At 44.3% G+C, this 21,842-nt stretch overlaps 1 protein-coding gene across 7 annotated transcripts in view; it reads left to right on the forward strand.

The window, feature by feature from the left end:
* B4GALT4 (beta-1,4-galactosyltransferase 4) overlaps window positions 1–21,842 on the forward strand; it is a 53,509-nt gene that overhangs the window by 23,584 nt on the left and 8,083 nt on the right. The window contains exons 1-6 of one of the 7 annotated variants that reach the window (XM_070243747.1): window positions 2,061–2,175; window positions 2,560–2,632; window positions 5,763–5,860; window positions 11,932–12,330; window positions 15,361–15,593; window positions 18,777–18,964. In XM_070243747.1, coding sequence (XP_070099848.1) covers window positions 12,078–12,330; window positions 15,361–15,593; window positions 18,777–18,964 — 674 coding nt within the window. In that variant the 5' untranslated portion in view covers window positions 2,061–2,175; window positions 2,560–2,632; window positions 5,763–5,860; window positions 11,932–12,077. Of the gene's footprint in view, window positions 1–2,053; window positions 2,176–2,263; window positions 2,432–2,559; window positions 2,633–5,762; window positions 5,861–8,882; window positions 9,440–11,931; window positions 12,331–15,360; window positions 15,594–18,776; window positions 18,965–21,842 lie in introns of those variants that run through there. The other 6 variants (XM_070243749.1, XM_070243748.1, XM_023623714.2 and 3 more) reach the window with 6 other exon arrangements.

Genomic DNA, 21,842 nt, shown 5'->3' on the forward strand with positions numbered 1-21,842 from the left:
GGCTTGATGAGTGGTGTGTAGGTCTACACCAAGGATCCAAACTGGTGAAGCCTGGGCTGCTGAAGTGGAGTGTGTGAACTTAACCACTATGCCACCAGGCTGGCCCCTAACCTTTTGAATATATGGCCTATAGTTATAATAGCTGTCTTGATGTTCTCCTCTGTTAATTCTAACATCTATGCCAGTTCTGGGCCACTTTTGACTCATTATTCTTCTCCCTATCAGTTGTGTTTTCCTGCCTCTTTGCGTATCTGGTAATCTTTGTTTGGATGCCAGACATAGTGAATTTTACCTTACTGGGTGCTAGATATTTTTTAAGCTCTATAAATCTTCTTGAACCAATTCTGGGAGACACAGTCCAGAATAAGTGACAGGAACTGTTCCCTCTAATCCTTACAGATGGTTCTTTCTCTGGCCAGGACACCTTCCTTACATGCATGAACTGATCAGGAATACTTGAGGAGGATTTTCTGTAGATCTCAAGTATTCTCTCTTGGTGCATCTGTCTTTTCTCTGTTATTCTGTCCTGTGAACTCTAGCTGCTTTAGTGCCCCTGACCCGTAGGGTCTGCCTCTTCAATTCAGGGAGACTGCCAGGCTCTGTCTCAGTTTTCCCTCCCCCTGCCGTGGCTTGTAGACTCTCTCAAGGTGGTAAACTGAGGCAGTTGTAGGACTCACCTTGTTTGTTTCCTCTCAGAGATCACTGACCTTTGTTACCCAATATGAAGTATCTTGGAAACTTTCATTTTATATATTTTGTCTGGTTGTTTTTTAGATGCTCTGCTCTGTTGTTTAAGCCATCCACTCTGTGGTATTTTGTTATGGCAGAGCAGAAGGGGAAGCAGAAACTGCCTGTTAAAGGCTGGGCTCAGAATTGGCATAGCTTCCCTTCCACTCTACTCCATTTGTCAAAGCAGTCACAGGCCAGCCCTAATTTCCAGGAAAGGGAAATATATCCCCATTTCTCAGTGAGAGGAAGGTCAAAGAATTTGAGGCTATTTTTTTAATCTACCACACTGTACAAATTCATTTCCGATTTACTCAATAATACACTTTGTAGTAATTTTTTTCCCAATCCAGGAATTTAGGTGTCAAATCTCCTTAGTCTCCTTTAATCTGAAATAGTTTCTTATCTTTCCTTGTGTTTCATGACATTGAAATTTTTGAAGTGCTCAGGCCAGTTGTTTTGTAGAACATCCCTTAATTTGTGTTTGTGTGTTTCCTCAAGATTTTATGTCTTTTTGGCAGGAACACCATAAAGGTGAGCTCGTGTCCTCAGAGCATCACCGCATGTGCGACATCAATTTGTGTTACTGGTGAAATTAACTTTGAGTACTTGGTTAAGGCGGTATCTGTCAGACTTCTCCAACCGAAAGGTACTCTAGCTCCTTTGTAATTGGTAAGTAACCTCTAGGGACATCTTTTTTTTTCTTTAAAAATTTCAAAACGAGCTCTTCCGTATTCTGTGTCAGACAATTCCAATATCTGATATTTTTGGGGATCTAAATCTGTTGGTGTTAGTTTTGCTGTCATTTCTGTGCGGCCTCCCGTGCTTGGTGATTTTCTTTTGAAATTGTGAATTTCTATTTGTTTGAATCCTATGGGACTAAATAGGGGGTCCGTCCTACAGAGCGGGTTCCCATTGCTTTGTAATAATATGTTTGAAGAAATTAGGATTTCTCACAATTTATTCAGTTCATATTCTCAATAGTCCTAAGAAATGGGAAAGCCAGTTAATCTGGTACTTATGCAGCTGAGAAAGCTGAAACCTGTCAGGGGGATATAAGGTAAGATTAGTGACCTCTAAAGCCTCAGTTTCCTCCTCCATAAAATGGGAAGGTTCGTATCTTGTTCTCAACTTTTTGTGAGCATTTACGAGGGCGGGATTTGGGGGACGCGCGGCACCCGGCGCAGTATTGGCACAAGGCTTTGCTGACCTCCTAGAGGGTAAGCCGTCCTTCCCTCTCCGGGCTCCTCCCAGCGCCGGCGGGGTAAGGGGTCCGTCCGGGCGGGGGCGGAGCGCCAGGCTTGCGAGAACGCGCAGACCCGCCCCCGGCGCGCGGCCGCGGCCACTCGCGGGGCGGGCGGGCGGGGCCGGCCCTCGGGAGCCTCCTCCGGGCGGCGGGAGGGGTGTCCCCTTCTCCCTGCGCTGCTCGCCTCGCCGCGGCCGCGTCGGGTGAGTGCGCCGGGCCCTGGGGCCGCCGAGTCCGTGCGGGGGGCGGCGGCGGGCGCCGGGGGGACCTCGCCGGGCGGCGGGCCGGGGCGGGGCCCGGGCCGGGGCCGAGCGCGCGCGGGGCGGCGCAGCTCGAGCGGCGGGGCGAGCGGGGCCTGCGGAGGCCGAGCCCGGAGGGAGGGACCGTACGGCTTCGGTGCGGGCAACACCGCGGCGCTCCCGCTGCCGCCGGCGGGGGAACCGGGCGAGATGCGGCCAGGTAGGCAGGGCTGCAGGGGTCGCCCCCGAGGCCTCGCTCACGGCGTTGGGGTCGCCCCCCAGCAGCGCTCTCCGCGCGGGCGCGTCAACGTGAAAAAGCCCTTCTGCCTTGGAGCCCTCTTTCCACAGGGTTTCTACTCGGAAACCGCTCAGCTGGGCCCTGCAGGGGCCGACGAATGGTGAAAGTCACCTGGCTTTTAAGGTATTTCAGAGACACCTACCCGTAGTCCCGCTCCTCATCCAACCGGTATCTGTCGATCGTTGTCTGTCGGTGTTCGGTCTTGCATTAGGTGAGGCGTAACTCTAGTTTGAAAAAGATAGAAAAGTCCAGGAGGATTGGGACTGAGAAAAGGCCTTGGGGTGGTAGCCTTGGGAGCAGTGGGCGTGCGCCAGGTTGCACAGTGTTCAAGGGTGGGTGAGGGCTGTGGACGGGGAGCCGGCCGGGGCACAGGGCGACCTCTCTAGCCGTTTGGTGATGAAAAGGAGGAGGAAGAAGATAGAAATTTGAGGGTTGAGGAGAGGCTTGTTGTTTTTATTTTTTAATTCCTGAATTTTTTAGAGAAAGGACAGTAACGTAGTGGGGATGCAAGAAAGTCAAGGAATCTTGGATAGGGATGAATAGGATTCAGGGTCCAGGCTGGGAAATTGGGCCTAAAAAGTGGAGTGGAGGGCTATCCTAGCCACCTGGGCTGAGTGGGAGTGCTGGAATGTGTCTCTAGGGTAAGGAGATAATGATTGGCCCATAGTTTATCTTTTAGGAATTTTATCTTCTAGAACAGGGCTGGCCTTTAAGCCCAATGAAATTGCAAAGATTTTCATGTACCCGTCTGTATGCATTTTTGAGAGAGAAGATCTGTGCTTTGATGAGATTCAAAACATCTGTGAAAGAGAAGCACTCAACTGTTTGACTATATTATCTTGGCGGGGAGTGTGATAAAACTAGCTGTTATTATATTTTATATGCCACTTGTTAGGATAGGTATTTACTATCTGTCTTAAACTGAGCTAATGATAATGTGTTTTTTTCCCCAGAGATGTGTGCAAATGATTTGAGAACTCTCTCTTTGAAGATCTTTTATTCTTAGTGGGAACATCCAACCCAAGGCAGTGGGGGTTTTCATTTTTTTTTTTTAAAGCCATCAATGAACAATGGTTTCTCAAACCCACCTCCGTTCCTGTTGAAAATATGGATTCCTTGGCCTCACCTTGGGCCTTTGAAATAAAAATCTCTGAGGGTGGAGCCTGGAATAGGAATTTCAAATAGAGACCACAGGATTCTCGGTGTTGAATGTCGTTGACCACCTCTGAGGGTTTTCTTTGAGATTTGGGCTCGTTGGGGCCTCCTTAGAATAGATTCCTTAGAGGTTATATCAATGAATTGTTGCCAGGCTTCTGTAATCAAAAGTTATAATCCCTGTTTATTGTGTCCACTCTAAATTTTAATATATTTTAAAGGAAATGACATTGTTTCTGATCATAAAAGCCCCGTTTTAGAAAAGTTAGAAGATACCAAAGAAATGAAATGTCACTAATCCTATAATTAGGAGACAACCACTGGTGATTCTTTGTGGCATTTTATATGTGAAAGACATTCACACCACAGATGTATAGCACAATTGGGATTGTATTCTACGTACATTTTTATATTCTGGGTTTTTTTCACTTAGCTATCGTGAGCACTTTCTCATATAGTTATCTATCTATTTATTTTTTTTATTTTTATTTTTTGAGAAAGATTAGCCCTGAGCTAACATCTGCTGCCAGTCCTCCTCTTTTTGCTGAGGAAGACTGGCCCTGAGCTAACATCTGTGCCCATCTTCCTCTACTTTATATTTGGGACGCCTGCCACAGCATGGTTTGCAAGTGGTGCCATGTCCACACCTGGGATCCAAACCAGCGAACCCTGGGCTGCTGAAGCGGAACGTGTGAACTTAACCGCTGAGCCACCGGGCCATCCCCTACTTAAGTTTATTTTTGAAGTATAATTGACATACAATATCCTATTAGCTTCAGGTTGTATATCATAGTGATGCAATATTTGGGTACCACTAGGAAATGATCACTACAATATGTCTAGTTACCATCTGTCACCATACAAAGTTATTACAGTATTATTGACTGTATTCCGTACGCTGTACATGACATCCTCATGACTTATTAATTTTATAAGTGGAAGATTGTGCCTCTTAATCCCTTTCACGTATTCCGACCAACCCCCAACCCCTCCCCACTCTGGTGACCACCAGTTTGTTTCCTGTATCTATGAGTCAGTTTCTACTTTGTTTGCTCGTTTGTTTTGTTTTTTAGATTCCACATGTAAGTGGAATCATATGGTACCTGTCTTTCTCTGTCTGACTTATTTCACTTAGTGTAATACCCTGTAGGTCCATCTATGTTGTTGCAAGTGGCAAGATTTCATTCTTTTTTTATGGTTGAGTATGTTGTTAAGGGTTTTTTTTGTTTTTTTGAGGAAGATTAGCACTGAGCTAACATCTGCCACCAATCCTCCTCTTTTTGCTGAGGAAGACTGGCCCTGAGCTAACATCCATGCCCATCTTCTTCTACTTTATGTGTCGGACACCTCCCACAGCATGGCTTGATAGGCGACGGGTAGGTCTGCGCCCTGTATCGGGACTGGTGAACTCTGGCTGCTGAAGCGGAGCATGAGAACTTGCCTGCTGCACCACCAGGCTGGTCCCTGTAGTTAAGTTTTTTAAATACCATTTTAATGAAAGCATATGTTCATCATATGGAGGTACTGTAATTAATTAAATCAACTCCCTATTGTTAACATTTTGATTTTTTTCAATTTTTGGTTATTTCAGTAATGTTGGTCTGAGTATCATGATTGATCTCTCTGATTATTTCCTTAGAGTAAATTCTAAATGATGGAATCAAAAGCCATTCAGATGCGTTTTTAAAATCTCATTTTCACATATCTTCTTATTGCTTTTCCTCACCAGAAGGAAAATTAAGGTTTCTGAAGGATCTGTTGCATTCCACGTCCTCTCTCTTATTTCAGAGGTTCTCAAACTTTAATGTGTGTAAGAGTCACCTGGGGAGCTTGTTAAAAATTCATTTTCCTGAGTCCCAGGCGCAGCCGTTCTGACCTGTCAGCTCTGGAGTAGGGCCAGTCTGCAACTTTAACAGATGCCCATCTGTGTTTGATATTGGTGCTCTTGGAACCACACTTTGAAAAATGCTTTTTAAATAAATAGCAAAACCCACTCGGAAATTTAGGTCACTTGCCCAAAGCCATTCATACATCTGGTAACGAGATTTGAACTCAGCTGTGGGTGACTTCAGAGCCCCTGTTTTTTATGTTACCTCAGACCTCGTCAAACCTTCTCATTGATGTGCCCCTCATGACTGCAGCAAGGGAACCCCGACTGACCCTACTGCAGGGTTCCCTGGCCTAGCTGAAAATGACGTAAGTACACAGCAAACCTCCATTAAGATCCCCCATCAGAAATTCTTGTGAGTTCTGTTATGCTGCGTCACATAGACTATATAAAACAATGCCTGTCCTTTGCTATTGAAATTTACTGCATGTTTCCTGATGATTTCATGACAGCTCTTGCTGTAAGATGGGTGACATAGCACCACCTTTTGCCCAGAGGCAGGGACCCTGCTCCAGAGTGTGCTGTGGGTGTGGGGGTGGGGGGAAGGGGCACTCTAAACAGCAGCTCCTCTTGGAGTCAGGAAAGAGGGGCAGAATGGGGTGGGCATGACCAAGAGAAAATGCCGTTGATTAGAGTTGGGGCCCCTACAGTTAGGAACGTGTTGATGTTAATCAAGCAAAGGGAGCTGGCGGGGGTGAGCCTTTTTCCATTTTTAATCTCTTCCCCAAATGGAATTTTATACCCATTAAATTTTTTCCTGTCTTTATTAATCTTTATTTTTCTTTCTTTTTTCCCCCATCTCATCCCTTTTGGTAGTAGCCCGGGATTATGATGTGACCTTATGTATTTCAACTAGTATGTCCTAGAAAGTCATTCATTATTTATCAAATTCAGCACCTTCTATGTCAGGTCAGTTTGAAGCACTAGGAATACAAAAAACAGTGATTCTTTTTGAGAATTGTTAGTTTTATTCCCATATGTTGGCTTTGGTTTTATTCAGTCTCCAACTTTTTAAATTTAAATTTTTAATTAACTTTAGACTTAGAGAAAAGTTGCAAAAATGGTACAGAGAATTCACTCAGCTTCCTCAGATGTTGGCCCCTTACATAACCATGGTTCAGTTATCAGTGCTATTAACTAAACCACAGACTTTATGGGAATTTCATCAGTTTTCCTGCTAATGATTTTTTTTCCTGTTCCTGTATTCTATTCAAGATTCTACACTGCATTTAGTTATTTCTTAGGTCTCCTCTAGTCCAAAATAGTTCCTCAGCTTTTCCTTGTCTTTCATTATTTTGACCTCTTTGAAGAGTACTGATTAGTTATTTTGTAGAATGAATTTATCTGATGTTTTCTCATGCCTGTAATGAAGTTATGCGTCTTTGGCAGGAACACCAATCACAGAAGTGGCATTGTGTCCTTCTCAGTGCAATGCATCACTGCTTCTTGAGGTGGATAGGTCTTACTACTGGTGATATGCACCTTGATCACTTTGTTAAGGCAATATCTGCTGGGTTTCTCCGCTAGAAAGTTACTGTCTTTTCGTTTGTAGCTAATAATTATCTTGGGGTATATACTTTTGAGACTATAAACTCTGTTTATCCTCACATTTTCACCCACTAATGTTAGCACTCATTGATGGATCTTCTCTGCAGTAATTATTGCAGTAATATTTGCCTAACACTAATTTTTTCCATCTCTTTCTTCCTTATTAATTGAATGTTTACTCTGAGAAAGAGCTGCCCTTTCTCTCCCATTTATTTGATCATTTATATCAGTATGGACTCATGGATATTCATTTTATTTACTGGGTTAAAATACAATGCCATCACTGTTTTCTTGCTCAAATGCATCCAGTTTTGGCCACTAGGAGCTCAGTCTTTGAGTTTAAATGACTTGTAGATGTAAGTGGCTGTCATCATTTCTGTCCCACCCTTGCCCCCCACCCAGGGAACCATTGGTTCTTTAGAGTCCGGGCAGTGATCTCTTAGAAGTCAGGTAAAGGAGCTGTAATTGGGAGAATGAATACCAGAGGCCCAAGGAAGGTAGGCCAACATGTGTGCAAACAGTCAGCTCTCAGGAACTCTGCAGGAGTAAAAGGAGCAGCAAAATACCAGCCTTTCTACTGGTGCTGCCCCAGGGAGGCCCAAGGGAGTAGGACCACATGCCTGGGGCCACATCATGCCCACTGTGAGATGCCGTACGAGATCACCAGATGGCTTTAGAGATGTTGGAATGTTGATTTTGGTGCTCTTGGCTGCTGAATGAAGACCACACCCTTTCTCCCTGGTGTCTAGCGCTTAGTAAATAATTATGGAGTAACACCTGGTGTTCTCCCCCGACCCCGACGTGGTGATGCAAAAATGTATATGTGTAGAGATTCTCCAAGAATGATACTTGCATTCATGCTGATTTACCTTCTGTTATAGCTTGTCTCCAATGCTATATTTTTTTAATTATTATTATGGAAAATTCCAAGTGTACACAAAAGTAGAGAGAGAAAGAAAATCAACCCTCAGGTGCTGATCACCCAGCTTCACTACTTCTCTATGTTTTGCCAATCTTGTTTATCTCTTACCCCACTTTTGGAGGAGGCAGGCTGGTATATTTGAAAACAAATTGCAGACATTAAAATCTAGGAAAGGACTGAAATAAACTCTGAGTGCCAGGACTATACTTTAATTCCCTTTATGTCCCTTTAGGGTCTAACACTATGTCTGAAAATAGCAGGTGCTCAGAAAAGACTGGTGGCATTGAGAGGAGGGAAAATAAAATTATGAAAACATCATGATTTTGCACTAACTCTAGGACAGACTTCTAGAAGGGAAAAGGGTGGTGAGTCTTGCCCTAAAGCAACTTCCTTCACATTACCTGAATTTGTCCTCTACAGTCATGATTTCCTGTCACTTCAAGACAGCTGTGATTGAAAAAGAAAACTTTTCTTCAGGGAGAGTTCAGAATCTCTCAGTTACTTCAATGTTATTATAAATAAGTCCAATCTGATGACGTTTTCCCAAACCCCAGCCAGGAGTAACCTACCCTAAAAAGAACTTTATTAAAAAATCATTATTTTTTAAATTACAAAAGTAATATATACTTATTGAATGAAAAGTAGGAAGTGACAGAGAAATCGATAATAACAATAATCTGTATTTCAATGTGCAATTCCAGAGATAACCTTATCTTGGTTAGTATTCTGATAAAATTTGTGCATGAATCACGTTGGTAATCAGTCAATAAATGTTTATTATGTTTCTGGGAATAGTACCCGGTGTATTTGGGTCCATTATCTCATTAAGTTCTTAGAGTGACGTTGTAAGATAAATATATATATATTTTACTGTTTTATAGCTAATGGAACATGTCGAGAGGGGTTGCCTTCAGTCACATAACTGATAAGCAGGCTGGGCAGGAGAGCTCTCTTGAAACAGTAGGACGAGTGTTATAGACCCTTCACACCTCCAATGTTTACTCGCTGGAACCAAGGAGATTTCACACCTGGGCTGCCTTCATGCCGGCTCTCTGTACAGTTAGCTTTGAGGGGAGCACCAAGGCTTAGAGGAAGGAGGAAGTGATTATTTCTAACTGGATCCCATGTAGTCTTAAGAACGGGGGATAGCAGTGAAGGGCTAATTATTAAGCAGTCATTCATAATGACTCTTGGGTTTTATATTAAATATCTTCTCTTCGGACAAATTCCATGGGCTGATGTTCAGCAGGGTTAGTCTGTGGTGAGTACCAGCTTGCTAATTCTTGGGTAGGGTTTACAAGCTCCCTACGCCACACTTCCTCCCTCTGTAGAACGGGGGGCCGGATGTGTATGCGTTCCGGTCCTTTTTGCTTCGAACACGGCAGTACTTCTATTTCTCAGAAGTCCCTTCAGCCAGGTGAGTCTCCCTGTCAGGGGACTACCCCTCCAAAGGCAGCTCTTAGAAAAGCAATGCTCCCAGTCTGAATTTTTCAGAATGAGACTTTTATCAAAAACGATTGCTAGTCCTATCATTGAAGCCTCCTGCAGGTAAGTCCATAAGAGGTTGTCTGATTGGCCCCAGGATCCTGAAGACTTACTGTCACCTGGAGGGAAGAGAACAGACAGTTCCAAGGAAAGGGGCAGGAGGATGTGGGAGAGAAGAGGAAGGCCCCCAAAGGGAGCTCTGCCATTTCAAGGGTTTCCTTTGAGCGCCCGCAGGTGCCAAGGGGAGGAAAGACCGATCAGTCCATGCAGAGGATGGGGCAGAAGCCCAGGCTTTGGAGCTGACCTCTTACTTGTGTGGTCTTGGACAAGCTGCTTAATCTCTCTCAACTTTCATTTTCTCCTCTGTAAAGTGAGGAGACTAATAATTCTTACCTCACAAGGTCGAGATGAGAATTAAATAAGTTAATACAAGTGATTTAACCCCAGTGCATGGCACAGAGTAGATGCACAAATAAATCGCTCTTCTTATTAGCTGTCATTACTGCCTTCAGCCTCAACTTCTCATAATACCGTCCCAGGATCCTAAACGCAGGCCATACTGTTTAATTGCTTCCTGGGTCAAATCTTCTCTTTTGTGACCTGGCCCAGGAACCTAACCTCCATTTATAATGTTGTGTCTCGAGAGAAATGCTTTCCAGGTTTCCCTCAGACTAGCCTAGAGCTACGTTTTTGAAATGTTACCCTTCAGCAAGTGTGAGGCTCTCTTGAGAGCTGCTAGGATTGTTTTGTTTTTGTTTGACAGTAAATTATGATAGCCTCACGTCTCATTTAAAAAAACAATTTTTTCGTTAGCAAAGAACAGAGGTATATCTTACAAAATTCCAAAAACAAAAGAAAAGAGAAAAAAACCACCCCTGGTTAATCCCATACTCCTAATACAGTTATTGTTAGTTTTGGGGTATATTTCTTTCTAGAGTTTTCTTTTTTCTGTGGTTTTAGTGGTAATCATAGACACCTACGTACCTACGTAGTTTATTTTGTTTTTCTTTTTGTTACTTTAGATTTAATCATACGTGTTTCCATTATTACTTGGCACAGAAAGTATTCTGGTCTCCCTTCTGCCCCTTTAGTTGAGGACGTGTTTGGCTGTGGAGATTTTCCTTGCCCTGGCATTTTCTGCACTCTTCTGATAACACATTGAGAATTGGAGGAGAGACTTGGCTTTAGCAGTGAGGCGAGGATGGGGGTGGGCGGGATTGCTGACTGTGCCCCAGGGGGCCTTGCCAAGTAGCCTTCATCACTTTAGTGCATTTACCGTGGTCCAGGGTGGGTCCTCAGCTATGTGGCCTCAGAAACTGGATTTTTCTTAGTAACTAAGAGCATAGCCACCTCTTGGAGGTGAATTCCTACTACCCCACCCCATGCTATTGAAGTATGAAATCAGAGTGGCCGTTCATCAGCCGACAGTGAGAAACACGGGACGATAGAGCGGTGGTTCTGGCAGCCTACCAGTGTGTCCGCCTGTTGGCCATCCCTAGTCTGGAGCCACTTAATGTGAAGTGATAGAACAATAACAACAATGACGGTCACCACTTGGCGGGTGCATCAGGAGGTAGGCTAACACTTTGCCAATACGTTAGGTCCTCCAGTCCCACGACAAGCTCTTTCTGCAGGTACTGCTATTATCCCCATTTTACAGAGACGGACACCAAGGCTCCCTTAAGTGACTGGCTTGAGGTTTCATGGCTGATAACGTGGTGGAGCTGTAGTTTCGGTCTGAATCCAAACCCCTGATCTTAAACGCTGCGCTGTATTCTGCCTGCTACTCTTACAGATTGTTGAGCTCCAGTACTGGAATTCTCTTGTGTTGCTTACCCTCTCCCCCACGTGTGGGGGTGTGCCTGTGCCCTGCCTCGGTGTGACTGTAACATTTATAACTGAAAAATCCTTGATTTTTCATTCCCTGTTGGAGAGGAACATGTTTTCCTAGCTCTTACAAAGAAGAAGAGCTTTTGTCCTTTCCCTTATTTTCTCTTTGTGTGGAAATATGCTCTGTAACAAGATTTCATGTGTTGTTAACCTTCTCTGAAAGCTGTGCCAGGAAGGGGCATCCACAGAAGAGAACCATTAGGACTGTGTTTACGCTGTGCCCAGCTCAGAACTGAGGAGGCATCTCTAGTCTCTTCTTTACCTTCTCCTCCTCTGCAACATCTGGAAATGGCTTTTCTTCCTGGGTGACAGACAGCCTAGGTGATAACCCAGAGAGAACTCCTGTGATGTAGAGATGGTCGGAACTTTCTCCCTCTAAGATCTCTGATTTTCTGATCTCTAAACCCTACTTGGAGAACTCCCATTACTGTTAGTCTAGATCCGTTGGGCACGGGTTTCCAGTTGGTGCTGAAGTGAATAGTTGCAGGATATGGTTTCCCTCTGAAACAATGTGTCTTTTTGATTGCCTTTTAGAGTTTGTTGGAGCAGAACCACTGAACAAAAGCAGGCATTGCATCTTCAGTCATCTTCAAGTTTGCAATCAGATTGGAAGAGTGTAACTTGAAGCTTCCTGCCTACAGTGAGGCCGAGAGATAGCTGTCGCTCACGTAATAAAAGACATGGGCTGCAGCGTGACTTTCCACCTTTCTTACAAATTCCGGTTACTGTTGCTTCTTACCTTATGCCTGATGGTGGTTGGGTGGGCCACCAGCAACTACTTTGTAGCTGCTCTTCAAGAGATTCCTAAAGCAAAGGATTTCATGGCTAATTTCAACAACCCTCTCGTTTTGGAGAAGAAACAAACTCTGACCAATGAAGCATCCACGACAACCGCAAACCTTGACAACTGCCCTTCCATGTCTCCATACCTCAGTAAGTCTTTCTTTCTTTCTTTTTACAAGTGCTGTGTAAACTTTTTATTTAAATATAACATGTACAAAAAAGTACAAAAATCAGAACTGTACAGCTAAGTTTCACAAAATGAACATACCTGTGTAACCAGTATGTAAATTAGGAAATGGAATATTCCTAGAACCCCAGAACTTTCTATGCTTCTTTCAGTCACTACCCTTACTTCAAGAGTCTAACACCATCCGTTGGATTTCTCCTGTTTTTGAACTTTACGTAATTGGAAACATATGCTATGTACTTTTTAGTGTCTGGCTTCTGTTCTTCAAGAATATCTTTGTGAGATGTATCCATATTGCTGGTGTATAGTCTTTTGTTACGTGAACATGCAGTCATTTTATTATCCAGCCACAAAAGTCTCAGCAGCATATGTCAGTAGGTATATATTTAGCTGACAAGTCTGTAGGATGAGCTGGGAGTCAGTTGATCTAGGCTGGTGGCTCTGCTCCATGTGTGTCTCATCCTCCTCCTGGGGCCAACGGGCTAGCCTGGGCATGTTCTTCCCCTGGCCTCCGCAGGGCACAAGAGCACCAGGGGAGAAATGCAAGCACATTCAAGCCTGCGCTCGTGTCATGTCTGTTGGCATCCTCTTGGCCAGAAGTATGGAGTCAAGGGACAGGACTGAGTATGTTTTTTAATGTTTTCTTTAGTGTTTGTTTCTTAAATATGTTGTATGTTTTGGTTCCCTTTTGATGCCTTGGCTTTCAATTTAAATTAACAGTAAATAGGGCTTAGTGAACACATTAATTACAGAGGAAACACTCCACAGCGATATTATTTGTAACCCATGTAGGTTCTAGCAGACCTCTGATTCCCCAGAACATCTCCAGACACTCCTCTGAGCCTTCTGTTGTCCCCTCTTTCTAGAATGCCTTTCTTTAATCCGCGTCTGCCTGGTGGATTCCTGCTTATTTATCAAAAATGCAACTTAGGTTACTTCTCTCCCAGAAAGCTTGCTGGGACTGCCCAGAGTTAACCTTATGCCCACTCTGCCTGCCTGTGTTTCTGTTTCTGTGCTGTTCACAGCATATTGTTATATGTGTGTCTCTCTCCCCCAGGAGACCACGTGGAGGCAGGATGAGGGCAGGGCGACCCTTTCCAGCTCTGCCGAGTCGAGTGCGCCTCGCTGGTCCTGCAGAGGCGGCGCTCGGCATACACTCAGTCAGTCTCTGTGGGGTGGCCTGGGGCTCTGCGGGGGCTTCTTGCTCGTAGCTGCACAAAAACCTGCAGGCCCTCCTTCCTAACTGAATCGCACTCCTGGGCTGTGTTCACATCGACATATTGCTTCTCTTCGCTCAGATGAGGAAAAGCCAGAACGTTATTCCTGATTGTGTGAGGGAAGTTGTTCTGAGAAATGACACAAGTTGCGGTAGGAAAATGGGTTATTGAAATGCAAATCTGACTGTATTATCCCTCGTTCAGAATCCTCACAACATAGGTAAGCAACAAATGCATTTATAAAAATAGATGGGCAGTGACACCATCCCGAGCAAGCACCTGGATTAAGAGGGTGACGTAAGTAGTGATGAAGCCAGATGGGCATTAGTGACCCAAGGAGGAACAGAACTTGAGAAGGAGTCATGGGGTTGGGATGGAGATGGATGGAGTAAGTAGAAGCAGGTACTCGGAGGTTAGGGCCCGTGAATTGTTGTGACAATGAGAAAGTGAGCAGAGGGACCAGTTTATATGAGACCTGTTGCGTGGGGCCCTTTCAGGGGCCGAGAACAGAGGCATGGACAGGCTCACTTGGGTGATGAGGTTTGTCAGCAGGCGACACAGGAAACCATCTCAGCCAGCCACGCCATCATGTCCTCGCAGCTCTGTAGGCTGGCAGCAGCCTAGTAGCTTGACTGTCATATAACTCCTTTTCTTACTGTTTGTTTTCCGGGTGTTACCGCCTGCCAGCTCTGTGTCTCGCCTGTTTCCAGGAAAGGCCCTTTCTTGTGGGCAAGTTATTCTGTCTAGGTGGCTGAAGCAATTGTTTGCCCTTGGTGCCGTTGAGCAGAGTCTGTCATCCACTTCACAGACCCTGGCGCCTGGTCTCAGCAGCCAAGGCCGGGGTAGGGGATGGTTACACCAAGCAAGGTGCAGTGACTTCTTCACAGGAAGGGCCTGTGACTGCTTTGCACAGAAGGGGGTCATGAAACTTGCAAGCATCTTGAGATTTACACCCTGACCAGTGTACATGGAGATTAAAAAAAGCCTGGCTCAATTCCCTAACAGGCCCTCTGCCTCCTCTCTCACCAGTCAGTGTTCCCTGTTAATTCAGATCAAAGAGGAGGGTCGGTGGCCTCAGCCTGACCTTTAAAGCCTTGGATGAGATTGGTTACTGTGGATGGCCTTTGGGTTTCATCCAGCCATGTTGCATCCACGCTCGCTGAGCAGATGCTCCATGGGGAGCTGTGCCTCCATGGCGTGGTGGTAGAATTCTTGCGGTGTTGCACATGCCCGTCACTGCCGGGTTACGGAGTGGGGCTAGCTCCTGCTGCCTTTTGCTGTTTTACTTTTAGGGAGCTAGGATAGCGTCCAAGAGCTTGAGAAGGAGCGGGGAAGGGACCTTGTCCATGACTTAATTCCATGCTCTTGACTTTTAAGAGACTTCACCCTCCTTTGGAATTTTGAGAAGGAAGAGATGATAGAGCAAATCTGTAATTACTCCATGTAGCCCTGACCTCTGCTCTTTACCAGGGTCACTGGGACAGAATGCATCCCCTGCTTATGGATGAATCATGGGGCCGGAGTTGGTTACCCAGCCACAAGGGAATGCTCTGAAACGTCACTTACTTGCTTTTGCAGCCGGTAACCTGTGTCACATGATCCTGTGGTTATAGTTCACGACCACATGAGGCTTTAAAGTAATAACAATAAAAGCTAACACTCGCGTCGTGCTCACTGTGTGCCAGGCGGTGTTCTAAGTGCTTCACTTGTACTGTGAGCCTGTCAACACTTGATGAGAGAGCTGCTGTTATTTCCTGTGGCCTGTTTTTATTGTAGGAGGCCAGAACAAGCTCTTTTTCAAACCGGATCTCACCCTGGAAGAAGTGCAGGCAGAAAACCCCAACGTGCGCAGAGGCCGCTATCACCCCGAGGAGTGTCGGGCTCTGCAGCGGGTGGCCATCCTCATTCCACACCGGAACAGGGAGAAGCACCTGATGTACCTGCTGGAACACCTGCATCCCTTCTTGCAGCGGCAGCAGCTGGAGTACGGCATCTACGTCATCCACCAGGTGAGTGTGGGGCTCTGCCCTCCAGGTCCTCCTCTCTCTGAGGGACTTGGCCATTTGTCTGTCTTGGGTAAAAGGAGCATCAAACTATCCTCAAAGGAGAGGTCTCTTCCCTCTTTATCCTTGAAAGGAAATTCTTGTCTTAGAGTGTGGAGTAATGGGACTAAGTGCTGGGAGATTTTTCTGCCTCTTCAGTGAACCTCTGGGGGAAGCCTGTTTTTTTGTGAGCCCCTCAATGTTAGCCGATGACTGCCCGGAGAATATTCCCTGAGATTCCCCTTCTGCTTCCTTCTGCATTTGCCATACACTACGAGATGAGACGTTGGAATTGTTTATCGCCATTGAGCATGGCTATTCAGTGGGGATCTAGACAGACGACTGTGTGTTTATAGCCCTGGAGTGTTCTGACTGTCTCCACCTTTCTCCCTTTAGCTTTGCCGCTATTATTACGTAGAACATACTATGTTTACTTTCCATTTTCTGGATTCACTTATTTGGCTTCCAGGAGCATGATTTAGTGGGAACACAGTAAGTGTAAGTGTAGGCTGCTTTTGCAAACTTTAGCTCTAAGTGGAGTGGGTGATGAAAGATGCCTCTATTTGGTGTTCAAGTTTATTGAAGGAAAAATAAGGCGCGTAAATTTAAATATCCATGTCTAGCTTTTCAAAATTGTCCCGGGTCATCCAAATAATTCCCCCTCAAATGCTTACACATGCTAAGAATGCAAGAAAAGTCATGCTTCATATTGGTTATAACTGATAATACTTGTTTTAGGAAAACTTTTGTGAAACCACAGGATGCAGTTCTGTGGTGTGTATTTTATAATAAACTGGGGCTCTTGAAAATCAGTGTGCATATATAGTACGTTTATGCCCACTTTTTAAGGATTTGAAACAAAATTTTACTATTGGTTTATAATTATTTTTAACATTGTTAGTGATTCTGAGTTCTTAGGACAGCAGCCCCTGATGTATAATATTTTTATGAATAGAAATATGTCTGTTTTGTGTTATTCTTTTCAGGAGTACTGTGGTAACTCGAGAACTGCATGTACTTTTGTTATGATAAACTGTTTATCAAACTGGAATTTTTTCTTAAGGCGTTTAATCCAAACAGCCATGAAAAAACTAATACTGTAAAATCTTTGTTGTACTGTAGCTTTACTGGTCAAATTGTGTTCTTTTCTTACCCAGTGACAAATCCCCTCGGTAAGGCCACTCTGAGGATTAGCTTCTGCCAATAAGAGTTATAACAGGATTCTCTCACTGTGGTTCCAAGAGACACTTTTTTTCTGCTGAGGAAGATTCACCTGGAGCCAAAATCCGTTGCCAGTCCTCCTCTTTTTTCGCTTGAGGAAGATGAGCCCTGAGCTAACATCCGTGCCAGTCTTCCTCTATCTTTTGTATGTATTTTGTATATATGCCTCCACAGCATGGCTGATGAGTAGAGTAGATCCACACTTGGAATCTGAACCTGCGAACCCTGGGCTGCCGAAGCGGGGCCCATGGAACTTTACCCACCCAGCCACAGGGCCAGCCCCTCCAAGAGACTTTTAAGTAGCTTAGAAATAATAGCAGTGACTTCTGTGTTTATGGGGCAAGATTTCTTGATCCTTTCTGGCAAGCTGTATCTCTTGGAAGCTTAGTATAAATTGGTTACATAGGGTCAGATTGGGATCAGCTGTGAGTTGAACAGTGAAGCAGTGATATACTAATTGGCATGACTAGTATGCAGGAAAGGTTTTGTAGTTTTCATGGAATAAATGCATGTTTTCAAAAATCTTTTGAGTTATTTTTCTTTGTATTTTAAAACTACAGGTTTTTTTTTTAAATTGTGGTAAAATACACATAACATAAAATTTACCATTGAGTCGTTTATTTATTTTTTTTACTTTCTATTTTTTTTAGTTTTTGTTAAGATTATGATAGTTTACAACCTTGTGAAATTTCAGTTGTACATTATTATTTGTCAGTCATATTGTAGGTGCACCACTTCACCCTTTGTGCCCACCCCCCATCTCCCTTTCCCCTGGTAGCCACTAATCTGTTCTCTTTATCTACATGTTTAACTTCCACATATGAGTGGAGTCATACAGAGATTGTCCTTCTCTGTTTGGCTTATTTCACTTAACATAGTACCCTCAAGGTCCATCCATGTTGTTGTGAATGGGACAATTTTATCCTTTTTTATGGCTGAGTAGTATTCCATTGTGTGTGTGTATATATATATATATATATACACACGGTATCTTCTTTATACAATCATCAATTGATGGGCACTTAGGTTGCTTCCACATCTTGGCTATTGTAAATAATGCTGCAATGAACATAGGGGTGCATGGGACTTTTGGAATTGCTGATTTCAAGTTCTTTGGATAGATAGCCAGTAGTGAGATGGCTGGGTCATATGGTGTTTCTATTTTTAATTTTTTGAGAAGTCTCCATACTGTTTTCCATAGCGGCTGCACCAGTTTGCATTCCCACCAGCAGCGCGTGAGGGTTCATTTTTCTCCACAACCTCTCCAACATTTGTCACTTTTTGTTTTGGTTATTTTTGCTGTTCTAATGGGTGTAAGGTGATATCTTAGTGTAGTTTTGATTCGCATTTCCCTGATGATCAATGATGATGAGCATCTTTTCATATGCCTATTGGCCATCCATATATCTTCTTTGGAGAAATGTCTCGTCATGTCCCCTGCCTGTTTTTTGATCGGGTTGTTTGATTTTTTGTTGTTGAGTTGTGTGAGTTCTTTATATAGTATGGAGATTAACCCTTTGTCGGATATATGACTTGCAAATATTTTTTCCCAATTGGTGGGTTATTTTTTTGTTTCAATTACTGTCGAGTCATTTTTAAGTGTACAGTTCAGTAGGGTTAAGTATGTTCATGTCATTGTGCTACCAATCTCTAGGAGTTTTTCACCTTGCAAAACTGAAACTCTATACATTAAACAACAACTCCCCGTTTCAAGGCATGTTTTTAAGTTATGGAATATAAGTATTGTGAAGTGTAAAGAAAAATACGAGAGGTCTTTTATTGTTCTTGCATCTACTCTGTCAGAGCTTCACAAGTACAGTCTCACCATTAACAAGAATAGTTCCAGCTCCTGCATCTGAACTGGAGAGGGGGGTACAGTGAGAAACCATGTCTCAGGAGCTTTTCAAGTTTTAATTTCCATATCTATAGGCTGGAAGTAAAAAGTTTAATCGAGCCAAACTCTTGAATGTGGGCTATCTAGAAGCTCTCAAGGATGAAAATTGGGACTGCTTTATATTCCACGACGTGGATCTGGTGCCGGAGAATGACCTGAACCTTTACAAGTGTGAGGATCAGCCCAAGCATCTGGTGGTTGGCAGGAACAGCACTGGGTACAGGTAAGGCGGCTTTGCTTGGGGCTCGCATAGGTGGGGAAGCTTGCCCTGTTCTCATCAAGGCTGTGCGGGACGAAGTGTCCGGAGTTCTTACATAAATGAGAAATAGGAAAAATGGTCCGTGACATATCACTTTAAAGTTCAAAACAAAAATTAGAGACATTAGATTTTTTTCCTGAAAAGGAAAATTACTACAACAGCCTTGGCAAAGGATCACAAAGACAAAGGGAAAGAACAGGAGAGGGGAAATAGTCCAAGCACCACAAACGATGTTTGGCCTCACCTGCAGGGCGGTTCCTATGGTGGAACTTCTGTAAACTTTTGCTTCCACACTGCATAGAACTCAGGTCACTTACCTGTCTCTCCCTGACTTCCCCTCTAGGAGGCAACCACTGTGCCCCTTAGGTCAACTTTTAGGCCTCTTTTGTGAGACTGATGTCTCTTTCCAGACTGTGGCATCTTTTTGGAGTTCTGAGGGAGCGTGGGGAGGGGCGTATCCACCGAGTAGTTGCGTGCTGGTGTGGGAGGCAGGTGCGGTGGAGCTGTGTCAATGTTGTACTTCTGCAGATTCAACTATAAGCATTTGGTAATGATCGGGAGAGAGGAGGAGGGAGGGAGGGAGCGGGGGGAGAGAACTATACAACCATAAAATGATGCAAGAGATTCCACCAGTGTCTACTCTGGGAGTGAGCATGAGATGGAAGCCCTGAATCTGTTGATACCTCGCTCAGCCTCGGTTTGCATTTGCTCTCATTGTGTAGGTTCTTACTTCGCGCTGTTTAAGAGATTTCCAAGAGTATCGTTGCAGGTGATTTTTGCCTCAGGTACTGACTTTAAACCCAATCCCTGTGTAAACTGTGGGGTACAAACAAATACCTAGAGTAAGCTACAATGGATGAGAGCACAGTGTCTGTAAGAAACACCTAGGCAAAGGTTTAAAGCTGTTCCCCAGGGAACATGGCACCTTCATCTTTTAGGATCACTGGGAGCTTCCCGGCAGAATTCTAAGACATGGAAGCAAGAGAGAGCGTGACACAGTTCTGGGGGGAGTTCATTTGTTCGTTAGTGCTCGAGAAGGAATGTCTGAGATGGTGGAGGGAGGAGACACAGGAGATGAGAGTGGGCAGGGGCCAGATTATGCAGGCCTTGTTCAGTCTGCTAAGGAGTCTCATGTCCTCTGGAGGGGACTAGGAGCTCTTGACGTGTGGTCACAGCTGGAGAATGGCAGGAGAAAGCTCGGGTCAGCCGGCCGTTAGTGTGTTGGGTGGCGCAAGGCAGGAGGGGAGAAGCTGAGGGGAGAGATGCCAGGCCTCTGAGTTAGGGCAGGGGCAGTGGGGCCAGAGGGCAGGGAGGGGTCTGGAAGAGAATCACAGGGTTTGGTCCTCTGGGGAACTTGGTCTTGAGCATTATCTGGAGGTTTTGCTTTCTGGCCTCTCTGAGCCACGTCTGCATTGAAGAAAGCAGTGTATCATGTCTGGACACCTCAGTATTTTCAGAAGCATGTCAACTGTCCACTTGCTGTGTGAAATTAATAAGATAGCACTGTCTGCAGCATAGCTACCTGTACTTCAGACCCTTGACGTAGATGATAACTTCCCATTGCCCAGTTCTTTCTAAACACCTGTGGTGAGAAATTACAGCCACACAGGATTGGGTTTTTTGGTTTATTTTTGGAGTGTAGACCCACAGGATTGTCTTAAGCACAGGCCTTCTGTTGGGATTCTAGATATAATCTTTGTATTCAGCTGGACCATGAGAAACTGAGTTCTTGGGCATTCCTGTTGGGAATTGATTTTGAGTAAAAGTTTGGTGCAACAATCACAGATTTCATCAGATGCTACTTCACTCTAGAAATAGCCCCTGTCTGACTCTTGCTGTTTTTTAACTTGCTACTGTAACTGGCCAGACATTTCTTTTATGACTAGATATCAGAAAGCCTTTGTCTTCCTTGAGGAGCTGGCAGGTTTTCCTAATAAATCAGGTGATTGAATGTGTCTCCTCTTTTGATCTGGAGGCAAGACACTCTGAGCCAAATGCATGGTCTTCTTTTAGAAGCTGAAAACAATCTTATGTACTGATCAGAGTTTTACTATATTTCCTATTTTAATCTTCTATTCTAATTTAAATTTTCCTCTGGTCCTTGTTTGTCATTTGTATTTTTCTGCTTTCTTTCATGTATCATGTAAACAGCCTGGTCTCCTGTGGCTGGGGAGAGGTGTGCATAAGTCATGTAGGAGTTGTCTTCGTCCCCCCACTTCTGACCTTTGCTGTTTTTTGGGGCCAAATCCCTCTGGTTGGTGGAGGTGCAGGCACAGGCAGTGACGTGTCTGCTTCCTGCCAGTAACTGTCACTGTGCCACAGAGCTTCAGTCAGCACCCACTTTATTCACTGTCATGACAGCCCCGTGAGTATAATAAGTGCAAGAGATGTTTTCACTTTACACACCTGCAGAGGGAAGACATTAAAGTGATTTACCCCAACTGTCTCAGACTCTGATGAAGCCAGAAGTAAATCTTATCATTTATCACTGACTTACGGGTCTTGTCACCAACCCACAGTCAGTGATGAACCTGCCTGCTTTCTACAAGGACTCTACTGTTATTTTATATCCAAATTTTCCCTACTTTTTGGCCTTACAGCCCTTCAAAACTAAATAAAACTATTCTAGGGCCAATTAAATATTTATGCTCTTCCAGATGAGGAGAAAAACCCAAAGCAAAGATAGTAAACACGTAGACATTTGCCATCCAAGAGGCAAGTGAGAAACTGAGAGTTCGTTAACCTTTCTTTTCAACTGGTCTCCTGAGCCTCCTTGCTCCAGCTAACTTGTCTCTAGATGCTCCTCAGACACCTTGCACATTCTCCTTTCGTTGCTTTTCCT

This window comes from Equus caballus, chromosome 19 (genome assembly GCF_041296265.1).
Source record: "Equus caballus isolate H_3958 breed thoroughbred chromosome 19, TB-T2T, whole genome shotgun sequence".
Taxonomy (NCBI): domain Eukaryota; kingdom Metazoa; phylum Chordata; class Mammalia; order Perissodactyla; family Equidae; genus Equus; species Equus caballus.